The sequence below is a fragment of the Python bivittatus genome, unplaced genomic scaffold (assembly GCF_059951505.1).
Source record: "Python bivittatus isolate LINGU-HERP-01145 unplaced genomic scaffold, Pbiv_v1 ctg000400_np1212, whole genome shotgun sequence".
NCBI classification, from domain to species: Eukaryota; Metazoa; Chordata; class Lepidosauria; order Squamata; family Pythonidae; genus Python; species Python bivittatus.
The window spans coordinates 6,253,945-6,278,965 of record NW_028277073.1 but is presented as its reverse complement, the minus strand read 5'-3'; the positions used below and the strand labels follow the sequence as shown (position 1 = coordinate 6,278,965).

Below are 25,021 nucleotides of genomic sequence, written 5' to 3'. Positions count from 1 at the left end.
ATCCAGGAGTGTCTGGATTTGCTCCAGCTACTGCTAGCATTTGGACTGGCTCATATAAACTTCAAAACAACATTGTTTTGAACAACATTGAAGCATCATAGAAAAATATCAAATAATTTCCAGGTATAACTTCTGAACAGCTAATTTAAACTAATTTCATGCTGTTCAAAGGCTGCAATAAAGAAATTTCATTTCATTTCACGTTGCATACTTTTAAGTGAGATAATCATTGATTGGCGTATTTTTTAAACATTTTATTGATTCAGTGTACAGGAAAAGAAAAAGAACAACGTATGATTTCTTGGAAGGTAGGAATTCTGCGGAATATATTTTTCTTCTTTAAGTAACTCAGCTATAAAATCCTTCCTGAACCTTTACATAATTATCAAATTGCATGTTATGCAGTTTTGTTGCTACCATGCCTAAACTTTTCAGCATCAAGAAAAGGAAACACATTCATGCTGGCATGTACAACAAAATATACTACATTAAAAGTTGTACTCTTTTAATGTAAGAAAAAAAGCTTACTGTCAGCGTTGCTGTAAAGCAAAAGGATGATTTTGTTTTATGGGTTTAAACCATAAAGTTCTCGAATTCTTCAGACAGCTTTCAAGAAGATAAGGATTTCTTACTTTTTGCTCAGCTGAAACAGGGCTCTGATCTAAGAGGGTGCTCTATTGGGGGGACCCTGTCCCATCCCTGGTCTCTTTCCAAGATCAGGAGTTCTAACACTTGGAAAGCTCTTGAAGGAAATATGCTGAAGACTGGGTGAAGTATATGCTGGGAAGTGCTGAGGATTTGCAGGCTGTTTAGCCTTTTCAGTCTTCTTCCATGCTGAGAAATAATTTAGGTCTGCTTTTAAGAGAACAGTATTGGAAAGGATATCTTTTTTTAAAAAAAATTAGACTAGAACAGAGAGATGATTATATCTCTTGTATAGATTTTCTCTCCTGAGCTGCAGTCAAGAAGGTATATGAATATGGAAGAGTGTTTGGCTTCAGAGATCTCTGACTTACATTTCAGGTTACTCTAGTATATTCAATATGTACGCTTCTGCTTTATCAGGAAGCAATAGAAAAAAACTAATCTTACTAGAGGAAAAGTTCAATATATTACCCAAAACTTTGTTATGCAACAGAGATACTCAGTTATATTTATTAACTATATAATTGTATATTTAATTGTATTTATTGCATATAATTACACAATAATTGAACACATGAGTGGGAAACAGTGAGATCATGTTCCTTATTCTTAAGGTCCACATATGTCGTGACAGATGTGAATGGGGATTTGTACATCTTTATATATGCACAGAATATTTCCTGAGATCAGAGGCTCTGCAGAAAGTCTCTGATCATGAAATATCCACAGGTGTAAAGGGCATTAAAAATTGTGAACCATCCAGAGTCACTGAGAGTCGGGTGGCATATAAATGTGTTGTTGTTGTTGTTGTTGTTGCACAGTCAGCCAGATGTTTAGACTGGATTTGGCATTTTTATCCACCTATTGAGTCCTTCCCAAGGACCTGGGATAGGCAGATGTTGTTCGATGGTGTTAAAGGTATTGTTACAGGATATGCGCTGTTCCAAGTAAAGCTGCAATTGATGGATGGTGATTTTCTCAATGCTGATGGTGTTCAAGTGGTGCTCCAGACGTTTTCGGATTACACCTAAGGCACCTCGGTTCTTTCTCTTCTATTCTGCTGTCTCAAGGTTTTGCAGTGTCCACTATCCAGACTTTTTTGTCTGTCTTATCAACAATAGTTAAGTCTGGGATGCAATAATAATATTGTGGACTTTCATATAAACATGAGAATACAGAGAAATTCTCAGAAAGCTTCCACAGCCTGCAGAAAAATTTACTTTTAATATTGTTAGACGTATGTACTTGAGATGGGTGGTCATATAAATCAGATAAATAAATAAAAAAGTATAACAAAAATCCTAAATGCTAAAATCCAGGACTCAAGTTTCATATTGATACCTGTTTTGAAATGGCCTTTTCCAAACTGATGTCCTGAATTACGGCTGGACTGTGGTTCCCATTTCATTCAAGATGGCCAGTAACTATAATAGCTTGGAATTATGTGAGTTGTAGGCAACAAATCTGGAGAACTGCATTACAGGTAGTCCTCAGCTGACTGTTCAAAGTTATGACAGCACTGAAAAAAGTGACTTATGACTGGTTCTTGCACTTACGACCATTGCAGAATCCTTATGGTTATGTGAACAAAATTTGGGTGCTTGGCAACTGGCATGTATTTATGACAGTTGCAACATTCTGGGGTCACGTGATCTCCATTTGCAATCTTCTCAGGGGGCTTCTGGCAAGCAAAATCAATGGGGAAACTGTGATTCATTTAACAACTGTGATGACTTGCTTAATGTTGGCTGCAAAAAAGTAAAAAAATCAGGTGCGATCACGTGATGCCTCACTTAATGACCACCTGGCTTAATGATGAATTTTCCAGTTCCTATTGTGGTCGTAAGTCCAGGACTACCTGTAATGTTTAGGATTGCTGTTTTTAACAAAAGATTTGCAGTTAAAGGGTGCCTTTGATTTTAAAAGATTCACTTTATTGGGAGTTTTACATGTGCTCTTTTGCCATTTATAGATACAGCAACAGGTATACAAGACTTTGGATGATATGTCTTCCCAGCTGCCATTTTTGCAACACAAGAAGAATTACATCACAAGCCTACCAGCAAAAGGTCTCAGCCAGCCAGAATTGTTGAAGAAGATGAAAGAGTACAGCACTTTGGGTATGGCCTTGACCTTCTCCTGGAATGTGAAAATCTGTTCCTTAGCTAATCCTGTGATTATAGATCTGAATATGAGGAAAGAGGTGGTGTTGCTTGATAACTGATACAAGGCCTTAGGGGGTGTCAAAAAAGCTAAGATGGTGAGTTCCATTGTGCAGTTCAGCTACCACCTGTGACCTTCCCAACTGATAACAAGCCTCCTTGGCTGGATAGGTCTCTCATAGTGTCTGATACCTTCTGAAAGTGATCCTTTATCATTGTTTGAAGTGCTTCAGAATGTAAAGTGGATTACTCTTCCTTGCCTCTCCCCAATGCTAGTTGTGAAAAGGAACCCTGTTAATTGCATGCTGAAGATGTAGATATGTGCTGTAGAAATATGCCCCCAAACTTTTATGGATTCCAGCTGCCAGCTCTAAACATGGCTGGGCATTGCATGGTTAACTGTAATTTAAAAACCCAGAAGAGCAGACTTTTTGTTTCAGCTCAGTAGTTGACAACATTTTCAGAAATGTATACATGTTAAATTGGTTTACCTAGGTTCAAGCTGCTTCTCTTGCAAACATAGCAAGAATCAGCATGGCAAACTGACTGGTCATTACCAACTAAGATAATGTGAACAAGAAACAAAATACAGTTTTGATTTTCAAAGAGCTTTTAAATATGATGAGTCAGCATATTTTTTCTGTGTTCTTAGGTAATATACAGTGGGAAGATGGCAAAACATCTGGGACAGTGTACAGTGGGGAAGAGAAACTTGTTAATCTGCTTGTTAAGGTAATATAGCACGACACTAGTAGAGAATTCTATCTTGTGTAATGCATATGTGTAATTAAAGTACATTCCAAATGAGATTGATTGATTGATTGATTGCATTTATATTCACTGCAGTCCAAAAACTCTTGATGGCTTATATGATACATAATGTAGAAAAATAGTAAAGCCTCCATGGTATGGTTAAAAATATTAATATAATAACAGTCATAAAACTCCAGGCCAAAAGACACAAAGTAATTGAGATGAAATACCAGAAAAGTAAAAGCAAATAAAAACCATACTTTATAGGTTCAGTGATTTCAATGTTAGTTCCTTTCCTGAGACTTATTCAAAGACTTTTTTTTTATTAAAACCAGCAATAGATGTAAAGAAAATAACAGTGCTGAATAATTAACTACTTTGTGTCTTTATTGACATATCACTGTAAACTCTATTCTCTTATTTGAAACAGTCCGGTCCTGTATTTTTCCAACTTTCTTTTTAGTTGGGATTAAACTGAAGCCAGTGGTAACCAGAGAAGAGCCACAAACAGAGGGTTTTTTTTGGGGGGGGGGGAGGTGTGGAATAACCAAAAACAATGGTTTCCTCTTCCTGAAAGACAGTATGGCAAGTAGTAAGGGACCTTCACATATTTTTGTGCCCTTCAAATTTTTTTTATTAATGCCTCATATCTTCAAATTGCTTAAACTAATGGTCCCTGCATAAAATCTAGGGTTAGGAATGAGGAACTGCAGCCCTCCAGATGCTGTTGGACTCCCATCAACCCCATCAGATGAATCTTGCTGTCCAACAATCACTGAAGGGTTGCAGTTTTTCCCCATCCTAAAATGATTAAGTAATAGTGTGCTATTTCAGCATTGTGATGACAGGTAGCCTGTAGAAGAGTCTGAGAAAGGAAGTGGAGAATATGATTGTGATGTAAAGATCCAGATAGCAGTATCATAGATGACCATTTTATTAAGTTTCATATGCTTGTAGCATGCCATGGAGCGTCAACAAAATCTTGATGGGCTTTAAAAAATTGAAGAAGACCACCTCAGGAACCGGTTCTTAAAGTAGTGAAGTGTTGGGAGAAGGAGAGCTCAATTTTTCTGCTAGTTGATTCAAGATCCCCTTAAAATACTTCTTGCCCAGGAGTGCTTGGGGCATATTTACAAGGGCAGATCTAGACTTGACACGAGGAAGTGTGTGTATTTATATGTGTTTAGCAGCACCGAGAGAAGCAGAAGAAAGGGAGAAGATTAAGCACCCTCTCTATTCTAAGCTAATCTCATCCCAGCTGTTTGAGATTGACGTTAGTTTGCTTTCCACACTTTTCTCACTGGGGTGTAGTATTTGCTTAGGAACTCAGCACATCTGTGTTGGAAGGTATTCTATTTTGAAAGGCAGGTGGCCGTGAAAGGGAAAGGAGATACCGGTGTAGGTCAGACAGGTGAGTAACACCATATCCTGAGCTGCCTAAGATAAATTTCATTTGGACCTGTGCTCTGAATTTATATGCTTTAGTCCATTAAAAAGCACCTGTGAAATCATTCATGAAATTATTCACAGTTATAACATGGTTTTGTTAATGGGAATTGTTTAGTTCTGTCTGACAAATGATTATTAATTATTATTCATTAACATGTGGGTGATGTGGTCAGTGAGGGTTTGAAACATTCATCTGAGGAAGAAGTTTCCCAAGAGAGAATCCTTGAATGTCCTCACTAGATTTCACAAAATTCTGTAATTCTTTGTGGACTGAAAATGAAAAGAGGTTGCTTTATTCTATACGTAAGTGGACAATAACAGCTTTATGAAGGAGAAGAAGTTATGGAGGGAAGGAATGCAGGTGGTATCATAGTTCAAGGGACTATTATTCTTCCTTCAAGGTTTATGAGGAGTTTGCATGGACTAATCCACTTCATCCAGATATCTTCCCAGGTGTGAGGAAGATGGAAGCGGAGGTTGTGAAAATGACTTGCAAGCTTTTTCATGGTGGACCTAATTCATGTGGAACAGTAAGTAACAGTACATGTTTTTCCAAATTAACCTTGTCTGCTTATCTTTAGGGCAACTACAACATGGATTTAAGTTTACATTTTAAATGATCCATTAGAGACATTTGTGTATTTTCCAGGGCTTGTTTGAAAGTAACCTGGAAAACTTCCGGCCTTTGTATCCTGAATTCTTTTGGCTGAGTGAATGAATTCACCATATAATGACAGTTCAGAAACCTGTTTTTGGAAACATTCTCTAACAAACTGGTTGTGCACCATACTTCTGGGCAGCCTGTATTGCAGCAACTAAAGAATTGGCAAAAAAAATATCAAAGTGTAAAGGTAGCTTAATTGTGGATATGCAGGAATGTTAATTGTTGTCTCTTCCAACCTGCAAACTGCTGAGCTAGTTAGTGCCCTTTTTAATTTTTTTTACTTTTGGTGCCTCCCAGTCAGTGTTGACTCCTGGTGGCTGCCTGGACAACTCCCTGAAATTTCTTTGCCAGCATTTTCAAAAATGTTTTGCCCTTGCCTTCTTCCTAGGGCTGAGAGAGAGTGACTGGCCCTAGTGCTTTTGTGCCTAGGGTGGGACTAGAACTCATGCTGTCCCGGTTTGTAGCCTGATGCCTTAACCACGATCAACCTGGCTCTCTTTTAGGGTCATAGCTGATTAGAAATCAATATACTGAACATATGTGGCTTGCAAAAATACTCTCTGCCATCCTTAAAATTAGTATAATAGTTAAAGTTGTGGATGTCTAGTTTTTTGAAGAAAGGGGAATCAAGGTTGAAACGTGCCTTTTCTGTCTGTGTTAGGAGAGCAGAGGAAGATGTATGTGGTAAATCTCTCAGGATGTTGAAAGGTTTTATGGAATTGGGGTAATCATTTCAGTAGGAAGTAGATAATTGAGATGTTTGTGCCTTTGCTTAACTGAATTAAGCCATTCTAAGCAGACTGTGAAGGTGATTTCAAATATCCCAAATTCTACATAGGATAGTCTTACACTACTAACTCTATGGAAATAAAATATAGCTTCTCTTGGATCTGAACATTGTCAGTGCAAAAATCAGCGTTTTGATTTTGTTTTTTAATACATTCTTCAACTCCCCCTGTGGTCTATATAGTCAGTTAGGTAGACATTCTGAAATTAGTCCCGCCATCTGTATTGTTGACTTAAAGGGATTTGGCAATTATTCCTTTTTTTCCTGGGAACTTTGGAATTTATAATTTTGTGAGGGATAGAAGAGGTAAATGTTCCTTAGGAAGGAACATTTTTTACCTAGCACAGTTCTCAGCTTTCCTTAGGAAAGCCACAATAAATAACTTATCTTATGTAATACATCCTTGTGTGTAACACTTAATAATTCTTTCTGTTGGTAATTATTCTGTGCCTTGCTGTATGAGCAGACCTTTCTATAATGGCTCACATTTCCTGTGAGATGATTCTTTTGTGTATATGTGTGTCTTCAAGTCAGTGTTGACTTCTGGAGATTGCCTGGACTAGTCCTTGCAATTTTCTTGACAAGATTTCAGAGGTGGTTTGCCATTGCCTCCTTGCTAGAGCTGAAAGAGAGCGACCAACCCAAGGTCACCCAGCTGGCTTTGTGCCTAAGGTGGGACTTGAACTCTCGGTCTCCTGGTTTCTAGCCCAGTATCTTAACCACTAAATGGCAGAGCTGGATGGCTTTCCTCCCCTCTTAGACAGACCCCTTTTCCCCTTCTTTGGCCTTTTCACGGCTCCTGGGAAAGGGATCATTTGTGGAGGAATGTGTAGAGATGCTGCACCTTAGATGTTTTATTAAATACAGGATTATAATCTTGCAAGGAGAAATGGCAATGCAAGAACCCTCCAGCCGCTGTCCTTATTTCAGTCTTAGTAAGTTGGGTGAATCCAGGTAATTATGCAGATAGGAAAAGGAGTTTCCCTTGAACTTGCCAGAGATCCTCAATCAAAACTTCAGATCCAAACTGATGTAAGATATTTATGAAAGGAAATTAGTAAGCCAAGAAGGGAAAGATGATTTGAAAACAGAACATGCATTAAACAGTTTGTTGATGTTTCATGTAATCGTAGAAGAAAAAAATTATAACGTGTGGGTCACTAAGTAATTCAGGGCATTTTGGAGGTGATGACAAAGCCTTGTGGTGGGTAGACTAAGTCCCTTGGATGAGCCAATCTAAATGCCATCATTTGGCTGGCTTGACTTTATTTATTTATTTATGAATGAAATTTAGTAGATGGGCTTGGAAGGTGTTAATTAAAATGGGAAATTGACATAGTACATCAATGATATACCATGGGAATCTGAAAAACCACATTATGCATTCAGTATGGTCATCCCTATTGATCTATCTCCTTCCAGAAAGGTATTTCAATTAAATGTTGTGTTCATCCATTCTTGATGCCACTAATTTTTTTTAGATAACACATATAACTTTTTGATATTTTGAAGAGGTTTCATAGTCTGTTTTCAGTCATTTAGAAGTGAAGGGTTACAAGGCTATATCTCTTAGCTTAGGGGTCTTAATAACCATTCTTGAATGGTTATATCTGAATATAATTTGGAGGTTATCATTCATAGGTCTTTCTTCATATGTAGGGAACTGCAAAATGTTTGCCACGGGCAGGATTGGGTGATCAGTGCATGAATCGAAAGTTCGGCCTGTTCATGGATCTGAAGAACTCCAGAGCTATTTGGGGTGGGGGGCAGTGAGGAAAAATGAAGTCAGTAGCCTGCAACTGTGGAGAAGTAGGATGGTTTCCTCAGAGAGGTGCATGGGAGTGGTGGTGGGGAAGGAAGGGTCATGATGACTGCAGAGAGATAGGGAGGGATGGGTGGGTATGGATCTGTGGGACAACATTAAGAAGACATGGGAAAGTTGGGGGAGAGGGCTAGATAGGCTGGGCAGGCATGCCATGCTTGAAGTCAGGCATGGCAGTGACCAGGGGAAGTTATGTTGGTGCATAAGCTATGTAGAGAAGAGGGGAAAGAGGGGTGAGGTTCTATGGACAATGAGGAAGATGACCTTGATGGAAGTATGCAAGAACTGTTACCTAGACAAAGGGATGAAATATATTTTTTTTAAGTCCAGAGAAGCAAAGTAACATTTGGAAATGGCTCAGGCAGACGCTGCCCTGATTCACTGGAATATAAAAAGAGGGAGGAGGTCCAGCACAATTAGACTTGCAAGATTCTGTTATTATAGACAATCTCAGTAAAGATAGTTTTAGCCTTCTTGTAGAGTTGATTTCCTGGTCTGGTCTACCTGGTGGGGCTGACAGATGCACCAACCATATGTCCTATTTATACTTCAAGATGCCTATCAACCAGGATCAAGTTAAATGACCTGCCTCAAATATCCTGGCTGAACTTCATAGGTGGTAGGTCTTTCTTCAGTGCATGGAGCAAGAAACTTCTTTCATTTCGTGCACAGAGCAATATCATATTTATGTAGAGCAACTGCTTACCACTTTGTCTTGTAGCTGTTGCAGAAATGTTGATTATAGCACACACAGTTTCTGTTTGCAGCATGTTTACCTAATAGTACTTCAGTGATGCCACCCTTTGGAAGGTGCAATATTTAAATATGCATTGGTGTCAGGAAGAGGTGTTTCCCTTGAAACTTGTCCCTGCTTCTCATACAAATTAAAGAATCCAGATTTCTGTGTTGTTCATCACCTATACTCCTGACAGTTGATGTCAGGGCTTTATCTAAGCTGGCAAGGTGTGTCAGTATCCCCATAACATAATGGGTGAACTAAATTGCTTAGGATACAAAGCTACAAGCTGCTCTTATAATTTAAATTCTTGATTCCGATTTTGCAAATTTAGTACACCCATAACGTAATGAGTGAACTAGATTGCTTAGGATACAAAGCTAGAAGCTACCTTATAATTTAAATTGGTAATTCCAATTTTGCAAATTTGTATTGATTGTAGTTAAAAATGATTGTTATTTATCAAACATCAAAACCCATTGAGCCAACATCTTATAGTTTTGATGTTCATTAAATATTTTTTTTCATTTGTTACATATTTTGAAGGAATATAAGAAATGGGTACTATAGGCAAGAAAATCAGGTACAAGAAATAGGGCAGATAAGCAACAGTTCTGAAATATCATAAAACAAATATATTTCAGTACATCATTAGAAGCTTATTGCATTATGAGATATTTCATGTCCATTTTCTAGTCAAAATCCATTTGTCTCTGCTAAGGTTTAAGCTAAAAATGCATTGTTAGCATTATTCAAATTGTTGAAAGAAAACTATAGGTACATATAATACATTCCACCAATACTATAAATTGTACATCATGCTAAAATATGGATTCTGAAACCCAAATCTTGGATGTGGCACAATTCCATGTAGAAAATTGGAGCCCAAGAAGGGTTTTCAATTAAAATCGAATTAATATGTCTCATTTACTTTTTATGTACAAAGTTATTCTAGATATTAAAGCAGGCTCTCACAATTTAGTTAGCCATTCTTCCAAAGAGGGAATCAAAAATCTTTTCCAAGAAAAGATGTATAAAAGAGTGCCAATTCAGTATATTTTGAAGGGATATATGGTTTAGTAAAATTTAATAAAAATATCTCAGGTTGCAGCGGGATTGCATTTTTCAAAATTTGGTCCATTGTACAGTGAATCATTTTCCAATATTGTTGGGCTTTACAGCCTTGTGAATATATATGAAAGAAGGATCCACTCTGCTTGTTACATTCCCAACATTTTTTAGAAAAAGAATGATTCCTTTTAGCAAATAGTACTGGATTGCTCAAGCATCTTATGCCAATTCTCTCCAAGTAGAGTATTCAAAATAAGTATGATATTCTTACATTGAAATTCCCACTGGTGCACCATATTCTGCAGCCATTTAATCATACAGTATTTGACTGGTTCAGATACTTCACTCATAATTTATAAATCATGCCTAATAAATGATCAGTATTATGGGTTAAAAGGTTTTCAGATTTGGTCAACCTTCTCAACATTCCCTTGCTTTTGTAATTTTGTTTTTGCAATCGCTGCACTCTTTATTTGAAGATGCTGAAACCAATTAAATGTAGCATTGTGAAGTAAGAGACTCCAGAGATGTTATCTTTGTCCTGTTATTAATAACATCTTGTAATATAAACACATTATTTCTCACTGAGCAAATTTCTTTGTGCCTTCATTTTCATAGAAGGCAATGATTAAGGCAAAGATTAAGAAAACAGGCAAAGATTAAGAAAATTCAGTCCCAGCAGAAGTCTCATTCGTATTTGTATTCCCATCCTACAGTTGAACTATGAATCTTCAGTGTAAAATATCCTGGAGTAAGCAAAATAATAAAATTTAAAAACTTGTCAGTGCCAAAGGACACGCGCATTTTTTAACAAAAAGTTCAGATCAAAGTCTGCTTTACTCTGCCGGTATTGTGTATCTATGCTGTGGTCATGAATGTGCAGCAGCAACAACAACAACAACAACAACAACAACAACATAATAATAATAATTAAACTTGCCCAACTCTCAACGACTGGCAGCTCACAACTATCAAACAAAGAAATTACAATAAAATCAGTAAAACATAAAGATGTAAACCTTAAGGATTACATGCTTATGTTGCAATTATCTGATTGCAACAATTATTGGCTCTCATGACTGCAGAATATTATTTACAGAACAGCTGCCTACGCTTTTTAGCCCTAGAAGAGAAGAAGAGCCCACTTAGTTGCATATATGAGAGCAGGGCTAACTCATTGCAGAGGTTAAAAGTATACAGCATGGCTCTCCGCTCTAGTCAAATAAATCTGCTTTTTAGTTTATCATTTCTTCCTGTTCTTAGGAAACATGCTTGGTCTTGATTTCCAGAAGGCTACTGATGTTAATCTTTTGCAGTGTAAGTAATAAAGAACATTATGGTTCCTTAAAGCCTAAATATTGTTGACCAAGCTTTTGTTGATCAAGATCAACTCTGTTTTATCTTGGTCCTTGCAGCTCTTCCCATATGAACTCTGATCTTTCGCTTTTTGCTGACTCTCCTGGCAGTATGATTGTAGTTCAAACATGTGCTCATCCTGGCGTTCTGCACTCGCCTCTTTCCAAATTATTTTCCACCAAAGTGACCTAAAAAGCCAGTCTATAAGTTCCTATTCTTTTCATTGTCTTTTTCTCTCATCCTCTGACTTCCTGCACTCTTGTCTTCCCAGCTGGGTACTAACTCAAAAAGGAAGAATTCAAAATAATCTGATCAAGAATCGTGCAGAGGAAAGAAATGAAAGAGATACAGTTCCCCCCCCTCCCCTCCCCAGCCAGTGGCTCCTGGACTTTACTTTTCCTTGTTTTCAATTGTGCATTTATAGCAGAACCTGTCTCGGCTGCTGGCCCAAGGATAGCTGGAGTTATGGTCTAAAACCACAGGTGACTCTTTATGATAAATTTCCTCTAACAAGATTTCTGCTCTAACAGAGATAACTTCCACTATCCCTAGCCATCAATTATGTCCACTGGAACTTAAGGGAATGATAGTATAAAACATCTGAGGAGGCCTTCTGGAAAAGGCTAGCATAAAAGTTACCAGTCAGGTTGTTTTCTTAAACACAACAGGGCAAAATAACAGGATTTCATTGTACATGAAATGCTAACTCTGCTATAGGTGGGAAATGCCTTGCATTTTTTCTCCTTTCAAATAAAGCCTACCTTTGTCTTTCAACATGCACACAATACTTCAGTAATCCAACACTTTACTCCATTGTTAGGAGAGGAATGTCAGCATTGGGTTAATGGGATGTTGCCTTTAGTGACATATTATTTTCTGTCAGTATCTTCACAATTGTTGGGGGTTCTTCTGCTAATAATGTATAAGATAACATCGATTCTTCATGCAAGAACCTCTTAAGATTGGGAATGTCATGTTATTGTCTTGCTTCAACCAGGGTTAGGGTTAGGGTAAAACACCTAAAAAAAACGCCTAAAAAAACGAGAGAGAAAAGGAGGGGAACAAAGTAATGCTCTGCTAACAAAAACTGTGATTTTCATCTGAGTTTTGATGGGGAATGAAGCTTTCCAAAATTATTCATATATGAGAATGAATCAATATAATTTTGCTCTTTCACTCTTACTGAATAGTATTTGTGGAGCTCAGCTCACAAGGCTTATGAATTTTGTTATATATGTGACCATTCTTGGTTATGTAGTATAATTATATAGTTGCTTCTCATAAGCTTTAGATTAGCTTTTGGTCATTATATATAATATATTCAATTCAAATCCAGCATAAAATACAAGCAAGAAAAATAACACTCATTTCAATAATACCACTGAAACTTACAAGAGATAAAAGATAACTAAAAGCTAGGATTGCTAACACAATATTATACTGTAAAATCAAAACACTAAATACAGGTGAAGCTCGAAAAATTAGAGTATCGTGCAAATATTCATTTATGTCAGTAAGGCAACTCAAAAGGTGAAACCAATATATGAGATAGATGCATTACATGCAAAGCGAGATATGTCAAGCCTTACTTTGGTATAATTGCGATGTTTATGGTGTACAGCTTATGAAAACCCCAAATTCACAATCTCAGAAAATTAGAATAGTGGAAAGGTTCAATATTCTAGGCTCAAAGTGTCCCACTCTAATCAGCTAATGAATCCATAACACCTGCAAAGGGTTCCTGAGCCTTTAAATGGTCTCTCAGGCTGGTTCAGTAGGAATCACAAGCATGGGAAAGACTGCTGACCTGACAGTTGTGCAGAAAACCATCATTGACACCCTCCATAAGGAGGGAAAGCCCCAAAAGGTAATTACAAAAGAAGTTGGATGTTCCCAAAGTGCTGTATCAAAGCACATCAATAGAAGGTTATGTGGAAGGGAAAAGTGTGGAATAAAAAGGTGCACAAGCAGCAGGGATGACTGCAGCCTGGAGGGGATTGTCAGAAAAAGGCCATTCAAAAGTGTTGGGGACTTTCACAAGGAGTGGACTGAGGCTGGAGTTAGTGCATCAAGAGCCACCACACACAGACGGATCCTGGACATGGGCTTCAAATGTCGTATTCCTCTTGTCAAGCCATTCCTGAACAACAAACAACGTCAGAAGCGTCTTACCTGGGCTACAGAAAAAAAGAACTGGTCTGTTGCCCAGTGGTCCAAAGTCCTCTTTTCTGATGAGAGCAACTTTTGCATCTCATTTGGGAACCAAGGACCCAGAGTCTGGAGGAAGAATGGAGAGGCACACAATGCACGATGCTTGAAGTCCAGTGTGAAGTTTCCACAGTCTCTGTTGATTTGGGGAGCCATGTCATCTGCTGGTGTTGGTCCACTGTGCTTCATTAAGTCCAAGGTCAACGCAGCAGTCTACCAGGAGATTTTGGAGCACTTCATGCTTTCTTCCGCAGACGAGCTTTATGGGGATGCTGACTTCATTTTCCAGCAGGACTTGGCACCTGCCCACACTGCCAAAAGTACCAAAACCTGGTTCAATGACCATGGGATTACTGTGCTTGATTGGCCAGCAAACTCGCCTGACCTGAACCCCATAGAGAATCTATGGGGCATTGCCATAAGAAAGATGAGGGACATGAGATCGAACAATGCAGCGGAGCTGAAGGCAGCTATTGAAGCATCCTGGTCTTCCATAACACCTCAGCAGTGCCACAGGCTGATAGCATCCATGCCACGCCGCATTGCGGCAGTCATTGCTGCAAAAGGGGCCCAAACCAAGTACTGAGTACATATGCATGCTTATACTTTGCAGAGGTCCGATATTGTTCTATTTCCAATCCTTGTGTTGTTGATGTCATGTAATATTCTAATTTTCTGAGATTGTGAATTTGGGGTTTTCATAAGCTGTACGCGATAATCATCACAATTATACCAAAGTAAGGCTTGACATATCTCGCTTTGCATGTAATGCGTCTATCTCATATATTGGTTTCACCTTTTGAGTTGCCTTACTGACATAAATGAATATTTGCACGATATTCTAATTTTTTGAGTTTCACCTGTATATCTGTTTTAGATATAAGCCTTTCTCAGAGCCAGGCTTGATGTTTTACCCTCTGTAGTTCTTAATGGGAAATTTACCAAAGTCCCCATATGTATGAAAACCTTTAGATTAAGATATTAAGATCCTCTGAAAGCCACCCAAAGGATGTAAGAACAGGAGATGCCTGTCCATAGTTGTGTTACTCAACTTTTCCCAAAGGGCTGCCTCAATTTCAAGCTGAAGACTACATATACAGCAAACTTTTGCAGCTAAATTTTTCAGTGAGGTGTCATAGGTCCAAGACGTGGTCTAAGGTGGAGCGATGGGGACAGAAACCACCTGTTCATTGCCCAGGATTGATTCTGTCTGTACCTGATCCTCTAGTTTGTTGTTCAAGTGGTGTGCATAAATTTGCTAAACAATGCTCAGCAAACTTATCCACCAGTAGTTACCAGGATTATCCCAATCTTCCCTTTTGAATATGGGCATTATATAAAAAAAAACATGCAACCTATGTGGGGCTCCCCTTGGTCTGGAAGCTGCAGGAAATGTGGTGGCCAGGTTGCAGAGTGAGGTCCCTGGTCATGAATGTGATGCAGTTTCATTAGAGTAGCTGCCAATTAGCTACCAAGCGAGTTTCAAGCTTTTGATTTTGTCTATAAGACATTTGGACTTAACTTCTCCCAACCCTCCTGAACCATGCCTACTACAGGCATCAGGAATTTTCTCCTCCTGGGGCCAAAAATCAGCCCTTCCCCAAAAGAGAATCTAAAATCATTTCTAAGCATAACATTCTATCCCGAATTTCATCCAAGTCTCCATTTGAGCATTTGGAATGAGCTCTCATTTCCCCCTCATGGGCGGTGATATAAATGTTCTAAATATATAAATAACAGCTGAACAGTGCTTAGCAGCAAGTGTTTAGCAGCAGAGTTATGGAAGTATTCCACAGAATATCTTTGTAGAGAAAGTTTCATGATTTATTCCAGATATATAGCAGTTGTATTAGTAGCAGAATGACTCATATGATGTCATAGTGCCTCAAGAATCAGACATTTGTACCGCCAGTGGAAAGTAAGTAAGGAAAACTCTTGTTCGTGGACATCTTGTATGATGTTGAATGTAACCCAACCAGAGAGAGAGAGAGGCACAATGGGAGTTTTGTTCTCTAAGCTTGTTTATTCCTCTTTTTAGGGTATACAGTACCATCTTTCACCATTCAGCCTTAAGGCAAACCTGTTATGTATCACTCTTTTCTTTAGGGTTATCACTGGGTTTTGATGTGTTGTGTTAAAGCAATTTCCCCCATCTGTCTTTTTTTGCTTATATATTGAATTTTCCTCTTGATCTGAGTATTAGTTGAAGGAATTAGACATCTGTGTTTGAAAAAAACTGTCAGCTACTCATGAGTCAGTTGGCTTTGGCTGGAAGCCCAGTGTACTGCAAAAATCAGCAGAAATACCTTGTGAGAATGATTCATGTGGTCCCAAGTAGGTAACAGGTCATTTGCAAAACAAAAGTGTTAAGCAGGCATTAGAAAGAGTCTTGACTCCTGTTTTGTATCCAGTCTGCAATTTCCTTGGCTTAATAATGTGCCTGAAGGGGACGTGGTGAGGTGAGGTGATGGACTACAGTAATGCAGCAGGTTCTTAGTATTTGTCTATTGAATCAGTCCAGCAACAAAACATTGCTAAAAATGTTTCTTTGTTGTTGTTGTTCAGTCGTTAAGTCGTGTCCGACTCTTCGTGACCCCATGAACCATATTGCGCCAGGCCTTCCTGTCCTTCACTGCCTCCCTGAGTTTGCTCAGTCTCATGCTCATTGCTTCGGTGATGCTATCTAACCATCTCATCCTCTGCCGTCCTCTTCTCCTTTTGCCTTCAATCTTTCCCAGCATCAGGGTCTTTTCCAAAGATTCCTCTCTTCACATTAGGTGACCGAAGTATCTGAGCTTGAGCTTCATTATCAGTCCTTCCAATGAACAATCAGGGTTGATTTCCTTTAAGATTGACTGGTTTGACCTCCTAGCAGTCCAGGGGACTCTTAAGAGTCTTCTCCAGCACCACAGTTCAAAGGCATCAATTCTTCGGCGTTCAGCCTTCTTTATGGTCCAGCTCTCACAGCCATGCCCAATATTTAAATGCATTTCTGGCTCTCCTCTTCACTTTATCACTTTTTGAAATAAAAGCTAAATGGTTAACTGCCCTGCTCGGCTTTTTTAAAAATGGCCACAATATTCTTGAGATGCAACAAGTTAATTGTACCTACAGTATGTGCCATTTTTATTATTTCCAGCCCAAAAGAATGCTGGGAAAAAACCTGTATAGAGCAGGTTTGGAAGCTGTCTGTCCATCTGTCTGTCCATCGGTAGGATAATTCTCCAAAAACTGAATGGAACCAAATTTGGAGTGGAGGAAGAAGCCAGCAAAAGAAAGGTTAAGTTCAGAAATAGGCTGGCTCTGGGGCTGGGGCTGGGACTGGGACTGCAGAGAAAAACATTCAGAAAAAAATCCCCCTGTGGATCCCTATGGAAGAGGCAGTTGGACAGTAGTTTGAGGATTGCTCCATTCTTAAATCCCCTTACTTCCTGGTCACATGACCCAGAGTTGAATTCCACTGTAGGGTTGGGAAAAATTCAAGAAGCCATATTCTTCATGCCATCCTTACCTTGTTATTCTTTCCAACTCAAAAGAACGTTAGAAATTTTGTAAAAGGGCCAAGACTCCTTCCATCTGTCTGTCAATCAGCAGGATACTGCTCTGAAAACTGAACATAGCAGGACCAACTTGGATGTAGGGGAAGAAGCTGGCAAAGACACGGCCAGGTTATTGAGGGACGGCCTCTCCCCGATTCTATCTGCCTGTTCCATCAGATCTGGCAGAAGAGGCAAACTACGGGTCCCGTCTGCTAGAGAGCTACACTTGATGGGTCCCAGGAGGCAGGCCTTCTCTGCCATGCTTGCCCGCCTTATGGAACATCCTCCTTCCTGAAGTGAGGCTGGTTCCATCCTTATTAACTTTCTGGAAGTCCCTCAAAACCTGGTTATGCCATCAGGCCTGGGGGCCCCAAGGGACCAACGAGGTACTGAGGTGGCTCCACTGTTGTTAACATCTGCTGTCCTCTCTTAGCCTTTGTGATTTTTTAAATTTTAAATTTTTTTTATATGTTAACTGTTGTATACTCTTGTTGTATGGCACCCAGAGTTACTTTTTCGTGAGATGGGCAGCTATATTAATATGACAAATAAATAAATAAATAGGAAGACCAGGTCCTTTTTTCTGCTATATGGGCTATCCAAGGTATTGATTTCCAAGATAGCTGTATAAATATTATTGTTTATGATAAATATGTTCCTTTATGATATTGACCATTGAAGCACATTTGCAATAACTCAGCTGTTTTCACAGTTTCTCAAAAAATTGAGCTTTTGAGGACATGAGAAGTCCCCCCCCCCAACAAAAGTTAGAAGGCTTTGTAGTATAGTGATGACAGCCCATCTGGGAATTCTTTGTTGTATTGCACTTTCTATGCATGTCTGCATCCTCAATTTGAATTAAAAGAGATCTTAGGGCACAGGATGTCATTTGTTGACATTTACTAGGATTGCTGAATCCATGAATGAATCCATCGCTAATTTTATTTCCCATTCTCTTGGACTAATTATCCATTACAGCAGTGTTTCTCAACCTCAGCAACTTTAAGATGTGTGGACTTCAACTCCCAGAATTCCCCAGCCAGGCAGGCTGGCTGGGGAATTCTGGGAGTTGAAGTCCACACATCTTAAAGTTGCCAAGTTTGAGAAACACTAGTTTAGAACAAAGATTTTTGAAATAGAGGCTAAAACTAAATGTATATTCTAATGCAACTTTCTTGTGTACATGACCATTTGGTTATATGTTGTGCTTTTATTTCCTTTGTAATAGATGACGTCTGGTGGAACTGAGAGCATCTTGATGGCCTGTAAAGCCTACAGAGAGTTGGCTTATGAAAAAGGGATCAAATATCCAGAAATGTATGTAACTCTTGGCTCTCTGGCTGTCACAGTGGGTTTATTATGATGGAAACTAGTTGTATTCTTAAGTAGCACATTCCCTTGCTCTCTTTTCTGGCATGACCTCAAGAAGACAGAAACAGAAACAAATTAATATAACTAAGATTTCAAACAAGCCAACTGGGAGCCAGAGATTATGAAGCTGGCTTGCCTCAAACCATCATTAAGTTTAATGACAATTTAGGGTTGGAAAGCACCCTGAGCTATAGGGAAGTGAAAGCAGCCCTGTCTTCTTGCAGTAGTGCCATGCAAAAAAACGGAAGTGGGGAACCCTTGGCCCTAGGGAGATACCAAGTTCCTTTCCATTTTTTTCCCTCTCTCTCTAGCATTGTGAATCTGGCTCTTAAAATTGTACTAGTTTACTTTCCTACAAATAACAAATAATTTCAGATGGGCTAAGTCTCATTCATGCAGTTACTAGAAATCTGAAGAACTGCTTAGATGTACAGAGGGCTTCTGTGCCTTTGAACAGGAGATTATTTTGCTATATTGCATGCTACTTTGGCAACTCTTGGTTTTCAAAGTTGGTTTCTCATCCTTTGAAGGCTGTTCTTTGAAAAACCCAATGCAGTGAACTAGTTCTGTAATTCTTTGGATCCAATGGCTTTTGTGGAAGTTCTGATAACAAGTTTGTGACATCAGTTGTGTATTTCAATTGATGTGGTCTTCATGTAGCCTCTGAAACTGTAGACAAAGTTAGTTCATAGTATCTTTAGGTAAATCCAAGTGTTCTCTATTTATATTTTATACCAAATGTTTATGCTGCCAACTTCATAGGCCTCAAGCCAGTTTATAGTACAACAACATCAAAATACAATTTGTCAAGAGATCCAGTAATAACCAGACTTAAAATCTAAGGTAATCAGACTTAAAAATCCCTATGGCAGATATTTATACTTGTTTGATTAGAGAAAGTTCAACAACTACATTTATTAGTGACTGGAAACCCCTTTTTGGACTTTTTGGAGAGCAAAGTTCATTCCTTTTACTTTTAACTATCTTGATCTAACAAATAGTCTCTGAGCTTGGTTGTTTTCTTGCAAACGTTTCATTACCCGGCTAGGTAACATCTTCAGTGCTAGAGTGGAATGGGGTTTGCTTGATTAGGATATTGTTTACTGCTTGATTGTATGTCTGCTGATAATCTTGGTGTTAATCTCTGCTTATCTGGGTGATGATTGCTGGTGAGGAGGTGTTCTGGTCTTTTGTTTTCCTTTTTATTGTCTCTTTTGAATAGTGTGTAGATTTTGTGCTTGGTATTCAGACAAGGCAGCGATCAACAGGCACATAGAGATAAACAACAAGATTATCACCAGACATACAATCTAGCAGTAAACAAGGTAAATCAAGTTCCTTGATTAGGTAGTTCAGGATCCTTGATTAGGTAATCAAGGAACTACCAGAGGAAAAAACAAAAGAAAACGAACCCCCCACCCCCACCAGCACTAGCAGGGCATGTCACTGTATATAAACAGAGACCAAACCCCACTCCATTCTAGCACTGAAGATGTTACCTAGCCAGGTAATAAAACGTTTGCAAGAAAACAACCAAGCTCAGAGAACCCCAAGGACTCCACAGATCAACCCTGAGCTACACATATTCTTTTCTGTTGGTAACAAATAGTCCCTGATTTCAGTTTTCTGAAGCAAACTGTGGCTAGTAGTTAGTACTCATCTCTGCAATAAATGTTCTTGTCAATTTTAATTTACATTCTTGAAGGAAGATCATTTGTGTAATGCATTTTTTTTTGGTTATTGTACATGAGTAACTGATGCAGGACAAGTCTTTTTTATGCTGAAAGGGGGAAGCCCTTTCATGGAATACAGTAATATTTCAAGACATGCCATCTACTAGATATCTTAAGAATTACAAGTTATCTACAATGTTTAGTCAACACAGCAGTTGAAGTGAGACCAACTCTTTGAGTGGTTCTGTTTGTTTTTATTACTGCCCATGTTTTTCAAACAATCTGCCACAACAATAACAAACATTATAGGTTGGCAAATACTAAAAAGCACCGTTCTGAAGCTTTCTCTAAATTCACGCAAAGACTTAACTGTATCCAGGAGGTCTATTTGTTATCTCATTTTTGGCGATTCCCTTCATAAAACATTTACAGTTAGGAAACTCTTGCCATACAATCTTGACTGGGAACAGTCCAGTCTTTGCTGCAGAGGGACAGAGTAAAAGTTGCAGTGTTTTAGAATGCAGATGGCTGGGGATAATGGGCATTATTGTCCAACACAGATTGAGGGGATCAAGTTAGGAAAGGTGATTCTTGATTTGGGGAATTTGCTGCCTATTTGCTGTGCCAATAATATTGATAAAGGAGAGGTGGAAAGATGTAGCTGATCTTGCAGGCTCAGCACATGCTGTTAGTCTATCAGATGTGAAATCTGTTTAAGATTTCCCTCTCCTCCATTTTTGTTAGTCTCATTCCTATCAGTCTGTCTTTGTTCAGAGAGGAAAAGAAAGGAAAGGAGGTTGGCATGGAGCGCTACCAATTTTTCCTCAAATGCATTATTTTCTTCGTTGGTTTTGTTTTTCAGGTTGGTGCCAGAAAGTGCCCATGCAGCCTTTGACAAGGCTGCCCATTATTTCAAGATTAAGATTGTGCACATTCCATTGACCAAATTGATGCAAGTGGACGTGAAGGTATCCCTCTGACATCTCCAGATATACCAATAGACAAGTGGAATACGGTGATGGAGCCTTTGAGGGGGCGGGTGGGTGGAAGAAGGAAAGAAACTCATAGAAGGAATCCTTCAGATGATGCGGTTTTAATGCCTTGATTTGTGCGTAGGTTTATGGATTCCTAATGATTTGTCCTAATTTTTCAGGCAATGAAGAAAGCCATTTCCAAGAATACAGCCATGCTGGTCTGTTCAGCCCCACAATTTCCTCATGGGAGCATTGACCCCATTGAGGAGGTAGCAAAGGTAATGTTTTTGCTTTGATACAAAACTGCTGTAGGTCTCTACTGAAGTGAAAGCACGTATGGCAGTGTTTGCACTCCTGGGGATCATCCCCATTTTGTATCTCTGTTACCTGAGTAGAAAGCTTAGATCTCTCATCTGGTTTTTTCCTCTTTCTATAGCTGACAATAAGAAACTTCTAACTCTGTCCACGGCAGAGTCTGTAAATACAGAGTGTTCAGCTTTAAAGAGGATGTGCAGAACAGCTGCAGGAAGCAAATCTGATGGAGCTCAGTAAGGCCTTGGGATGTTATTGCAGTGTGTTTGGGCATCACTCTTTTGCGGCTTTTGTGCCCTCAGTGGTTAATTTTGCTGTGGCTTGGGGTTTTACAATTTACTTCCAAAAATGTCCCCCAGCCATTGGGCAACATCTAAATCACTGAATAGATGCCCATCTGTGCTGAGTAGAAGGGAAAGAATATCAGATTTGGTAGTCTGTGCATCTGTTGTAATTGTCTATGAGAATGTATGCTTTAAAAAGAAGCATGTTTGGATGCAGGATGTACACATTTGTGTGCTAAATATCTTTTTTGCTTTATTTGTCATTTGGACTTCTGATCTGTTGATCAAAGGGACCCCATCGATTATTTGGATTGGGATTCCAGATGTATCCAGGATTTGGGGATCAGACTGAACTTTAGAAGACAGACCATAACTTAGCAATAAGAATGCATGTAGAAAATGCTAGTTGAAAATTTTGCTTGAAAATGCTTGAAATTTTCAAGATAGACTTGCCAAAGATCTGTGGATAGCTGAGTAGTTGCTGCCAGTGGTCTAGCTCAGCTTCAAACTGCACCCTGTATTCCATATATTTGATATGGTCAATTGGCTAATCAATAAAGTTATACTATACTGTACTGTATTCCATATAGTGAATGTTCAGTTGAAGTAGGAGTAATCTGGACTTTGTCGTTGAAAGTAACTATAAAAAAAAAAACGGTATGAGAAAAGTTTTTTTTTCTTTTTCCGAAATTTGAAGGAACTGTCTATTAATGCAGATCTGCTGGTAGGTGACTTTATTTATATGAAAGAATATTTCCAGCAGAAGGAGTTGTTAGACACTGTCAAAAGTCTGAGCCGTGGTAATCCACAATTTAAGGTGGTGCATTGAATACCTTTTGTAGACAATACCTGAACTTTCCTAAATAAGGAATGTTTATCAAGCTCCAAGCTCTACTGGTAGCTCACTTCTGCGGCTTAAGAAAATGACCTAACCTCTTTTCCTATCTTGACCCAGCTTGCCCTGAAATACAATATTCCCTTCCACGTGGATGCCTGCCTAGGAGGTTTTCTCATTGCCTTCATGGAGAAGGCAGGATTTCCTTTACAGACTTTTGATTTCCGAGTGAAAGGTGTCACCAGCATTTCCGCAGATACACATAAGGTGAGTCAAAAGAGATTTGTCTGAACTTCTGATTAGAGCTGCTTTGAAGCTGTGCTAAACTAGATCAGGCAGGTTTCCTCTTAAACGTTTCCTAGTGATATTGTTGCCATATCATTTTTTAAAAAAATTATTCATTCAATTTATATAGCTGCCCAGTCTCACTTTTATGTGCCTCTAGGTGGCTTACAATAATATAAATAAAATACATAAAATACACAATAGAAAAAATAGAAGATAAATATATATATATCAATGTAGTTTGTTTAAAATTGCAGACTTAAACCAAAGTACATCAAAGAGAACGATTCCTGTTGAACATCAAATACTTTTTCAGAATTGAGCATGCTCACCATTGAGAGCATGGGTGATTCTTCACCTTTTGAGCAAGACGCCATCTGTTTTCATGACTTTTCTCTTCCAAAGAGAAATTCTGAATACCTCTTAATAAACAAGCAGTGGCAAAGCTTCATTAAAAATGATAACCGCATACCCCTATTTGATAAATCAGTAGAGAATTACCAACTGGGCAAGTCTTGGAATATCTATAAAAGAGGTTTGAACCTGTTGAAGTGACTTTGTGTGGGATTATTTTGCAACTTGAACATTGGCCCCCTTCTTTGCAGTATGGCTATGCTCCAAAGGGCTCCTCTGTAATAATGTACAGTGATGTGAAATACCGGCGTCATCAGTTCTTTGTTGCTCCTGATTGGCAAGGCGGGATTTACGCCTCCCCCACTATTGCTGGTTCCAGACCTGGATGCCTTATTGCAGGTTGCTGGGCAACAATGGTGCACTTAGGAGAAGGTGGTTATGTGGAAGCCACTAGGAAGATCATCTCAACTACAAGGTTCATCATATCTGAGTATGTACATGATTTCCATTTATTCTGTACATTTTATGCTTCCGCTTCCTCTCCCAGGGTGCCCATTTCATCCCTCTGTGGCTGCTTTGTAACTTGTACTCTTTGCAAGCATTCAGTAGGTGCATGTTCTTGGCTATCATCCATATACAGTACTCATATGCAGTGTTTGATCACGCAAAGCAATGTATTAAGATGATATGCCTGAATAGAAATTATGCAGTACAAACAATAACATTAATCTACTGTTTTTTGTGGGGGGAGAGCGTTATTGGAAAACCAGCCCTCTTTTGTACATAGATAAAGATGGCTCTTATGTGACCCTATGATGATGGTTGGCAGAAGGAAGAGTCCATAGTGGCTGAAACAGCAGGAGTTAGATGCGTGCAGTTCATTAGACTTTCATGCTTCTTCCTTCCCTCTCCTTTTTTCAAGGCATGATTCTTATTCAGAAGAAAGATAAGATTAGGAATATCTCTAAACAAAGCTTCAAGAAATAATATTTTAGTCGAAAGTGGAATTTCTTTTTAGTCAAGGATCAACTAATTGTGTGTGCTAAAGGATTATATGGTACGTTTGGAGAGGACTGCACACTCTGTGAGACTAATGTTGTGGTTTTGGTTGACCGTTTTGGTTGACCGTTGGCTTTTGGTTGACCGTGCCATTCTATTGCATGTTCAGATAACTCTAGCTTAATAGACCAGAGGCAAAATTTTTAGGGCGAGGTTGTTGCCATCACACTAGACTGGCATTACTACAAATATCACATAAGGCAATATTTGATGAATTTCTTCGTAAACTTTCTACAGATGTGCATCTTCTGTTGGAAAATTGCCCTCATCCTTAGATCCTCATTGTTATTTCAGAGAAGCGCAAATATTTGTTGAGCTTTTGTCTGGTCATATTTTCAGAGCTTTGGTGGAGATCTGTGGTCTTCCAGATGTTACTGAACTAAAATTCCCAGCAGCCCCAGTTAGCATAGCCAATAGTGATGGAAGTTAGGAGTTTGTAGTTCAGCAACATCTGAAGGGTCATGGTGGCTATCCTTTATGTAGAAACTTTCAAGTTGTGTTTTAAGCTAAGGATGCATATCCTCTTGTGTTTCTTGGTATTCTCAGCATGTTGAATGGTGACTAACCATGCTGTTTCTCAAGGCTGTCTATTTGGGTAGGATTAAGAAATATTGCTTGGTGATGCTGTGTATGCCCCAGAAGATGTAGCTAGGGAACTGCTGCTATGCTATGGGGTGGAGGC

General features: G+C 38.9%; 1 protein-coding gene across 3 annotated transcripts in view; it reads left to right on the top strand.

The window, feature by feature from the left end:
- The window catches only part of SGPL1 (sphingosine-1-phosphate lyase 1), a 47,667-nt gene that overhangs the window by 16,879 nt on the left and 5,767 nt on the right, over positions 1 to 25,021 (top strand). For 2 of the 3 annotated variants that reach the window (XM_088144364.1, XM_088144366.1), the window contains exons 4-12: positions 267 to 308; positions 2,618 to 2,765; positions 3,460 to 3,539; positions 5,411 to 5,539; positions 18,421 to 18,509; positions 21,099 to 21,204; positions 21,390 to 21,488; positions 22,762 to 22,908; positions 23,532 to 23,770. In XM_088144364.1, the coding sequence (XP_088000490.1) occupies positions 267 to 308; positions 2,618 to 2,765; positions 3,460 to 3,539; positions 5,411 to 5,539; positions 18,421 to 18,509; positions 21,099 to 21,204; positions 21,390 to 21,488; positions 22,762 to 22,908; positions 23,532 to 23,770 (1,079 nt within the window). The remainder of the gene's footprint in view (positions 1 to 266; positions 309 to 2,617; positions 2,766 to 3,459; positions 3,540 to 5,410; positions 5,540 to 18,420; positions 18,510 to 21,098; positions 21,205 to 21,389; positions 21,489 to 22,761; positions 22,909 to 23,531; positions 23,771 to 25,021) is intronic. The other variant, XM_088144365.1, reaches the window with a different exon arrangement.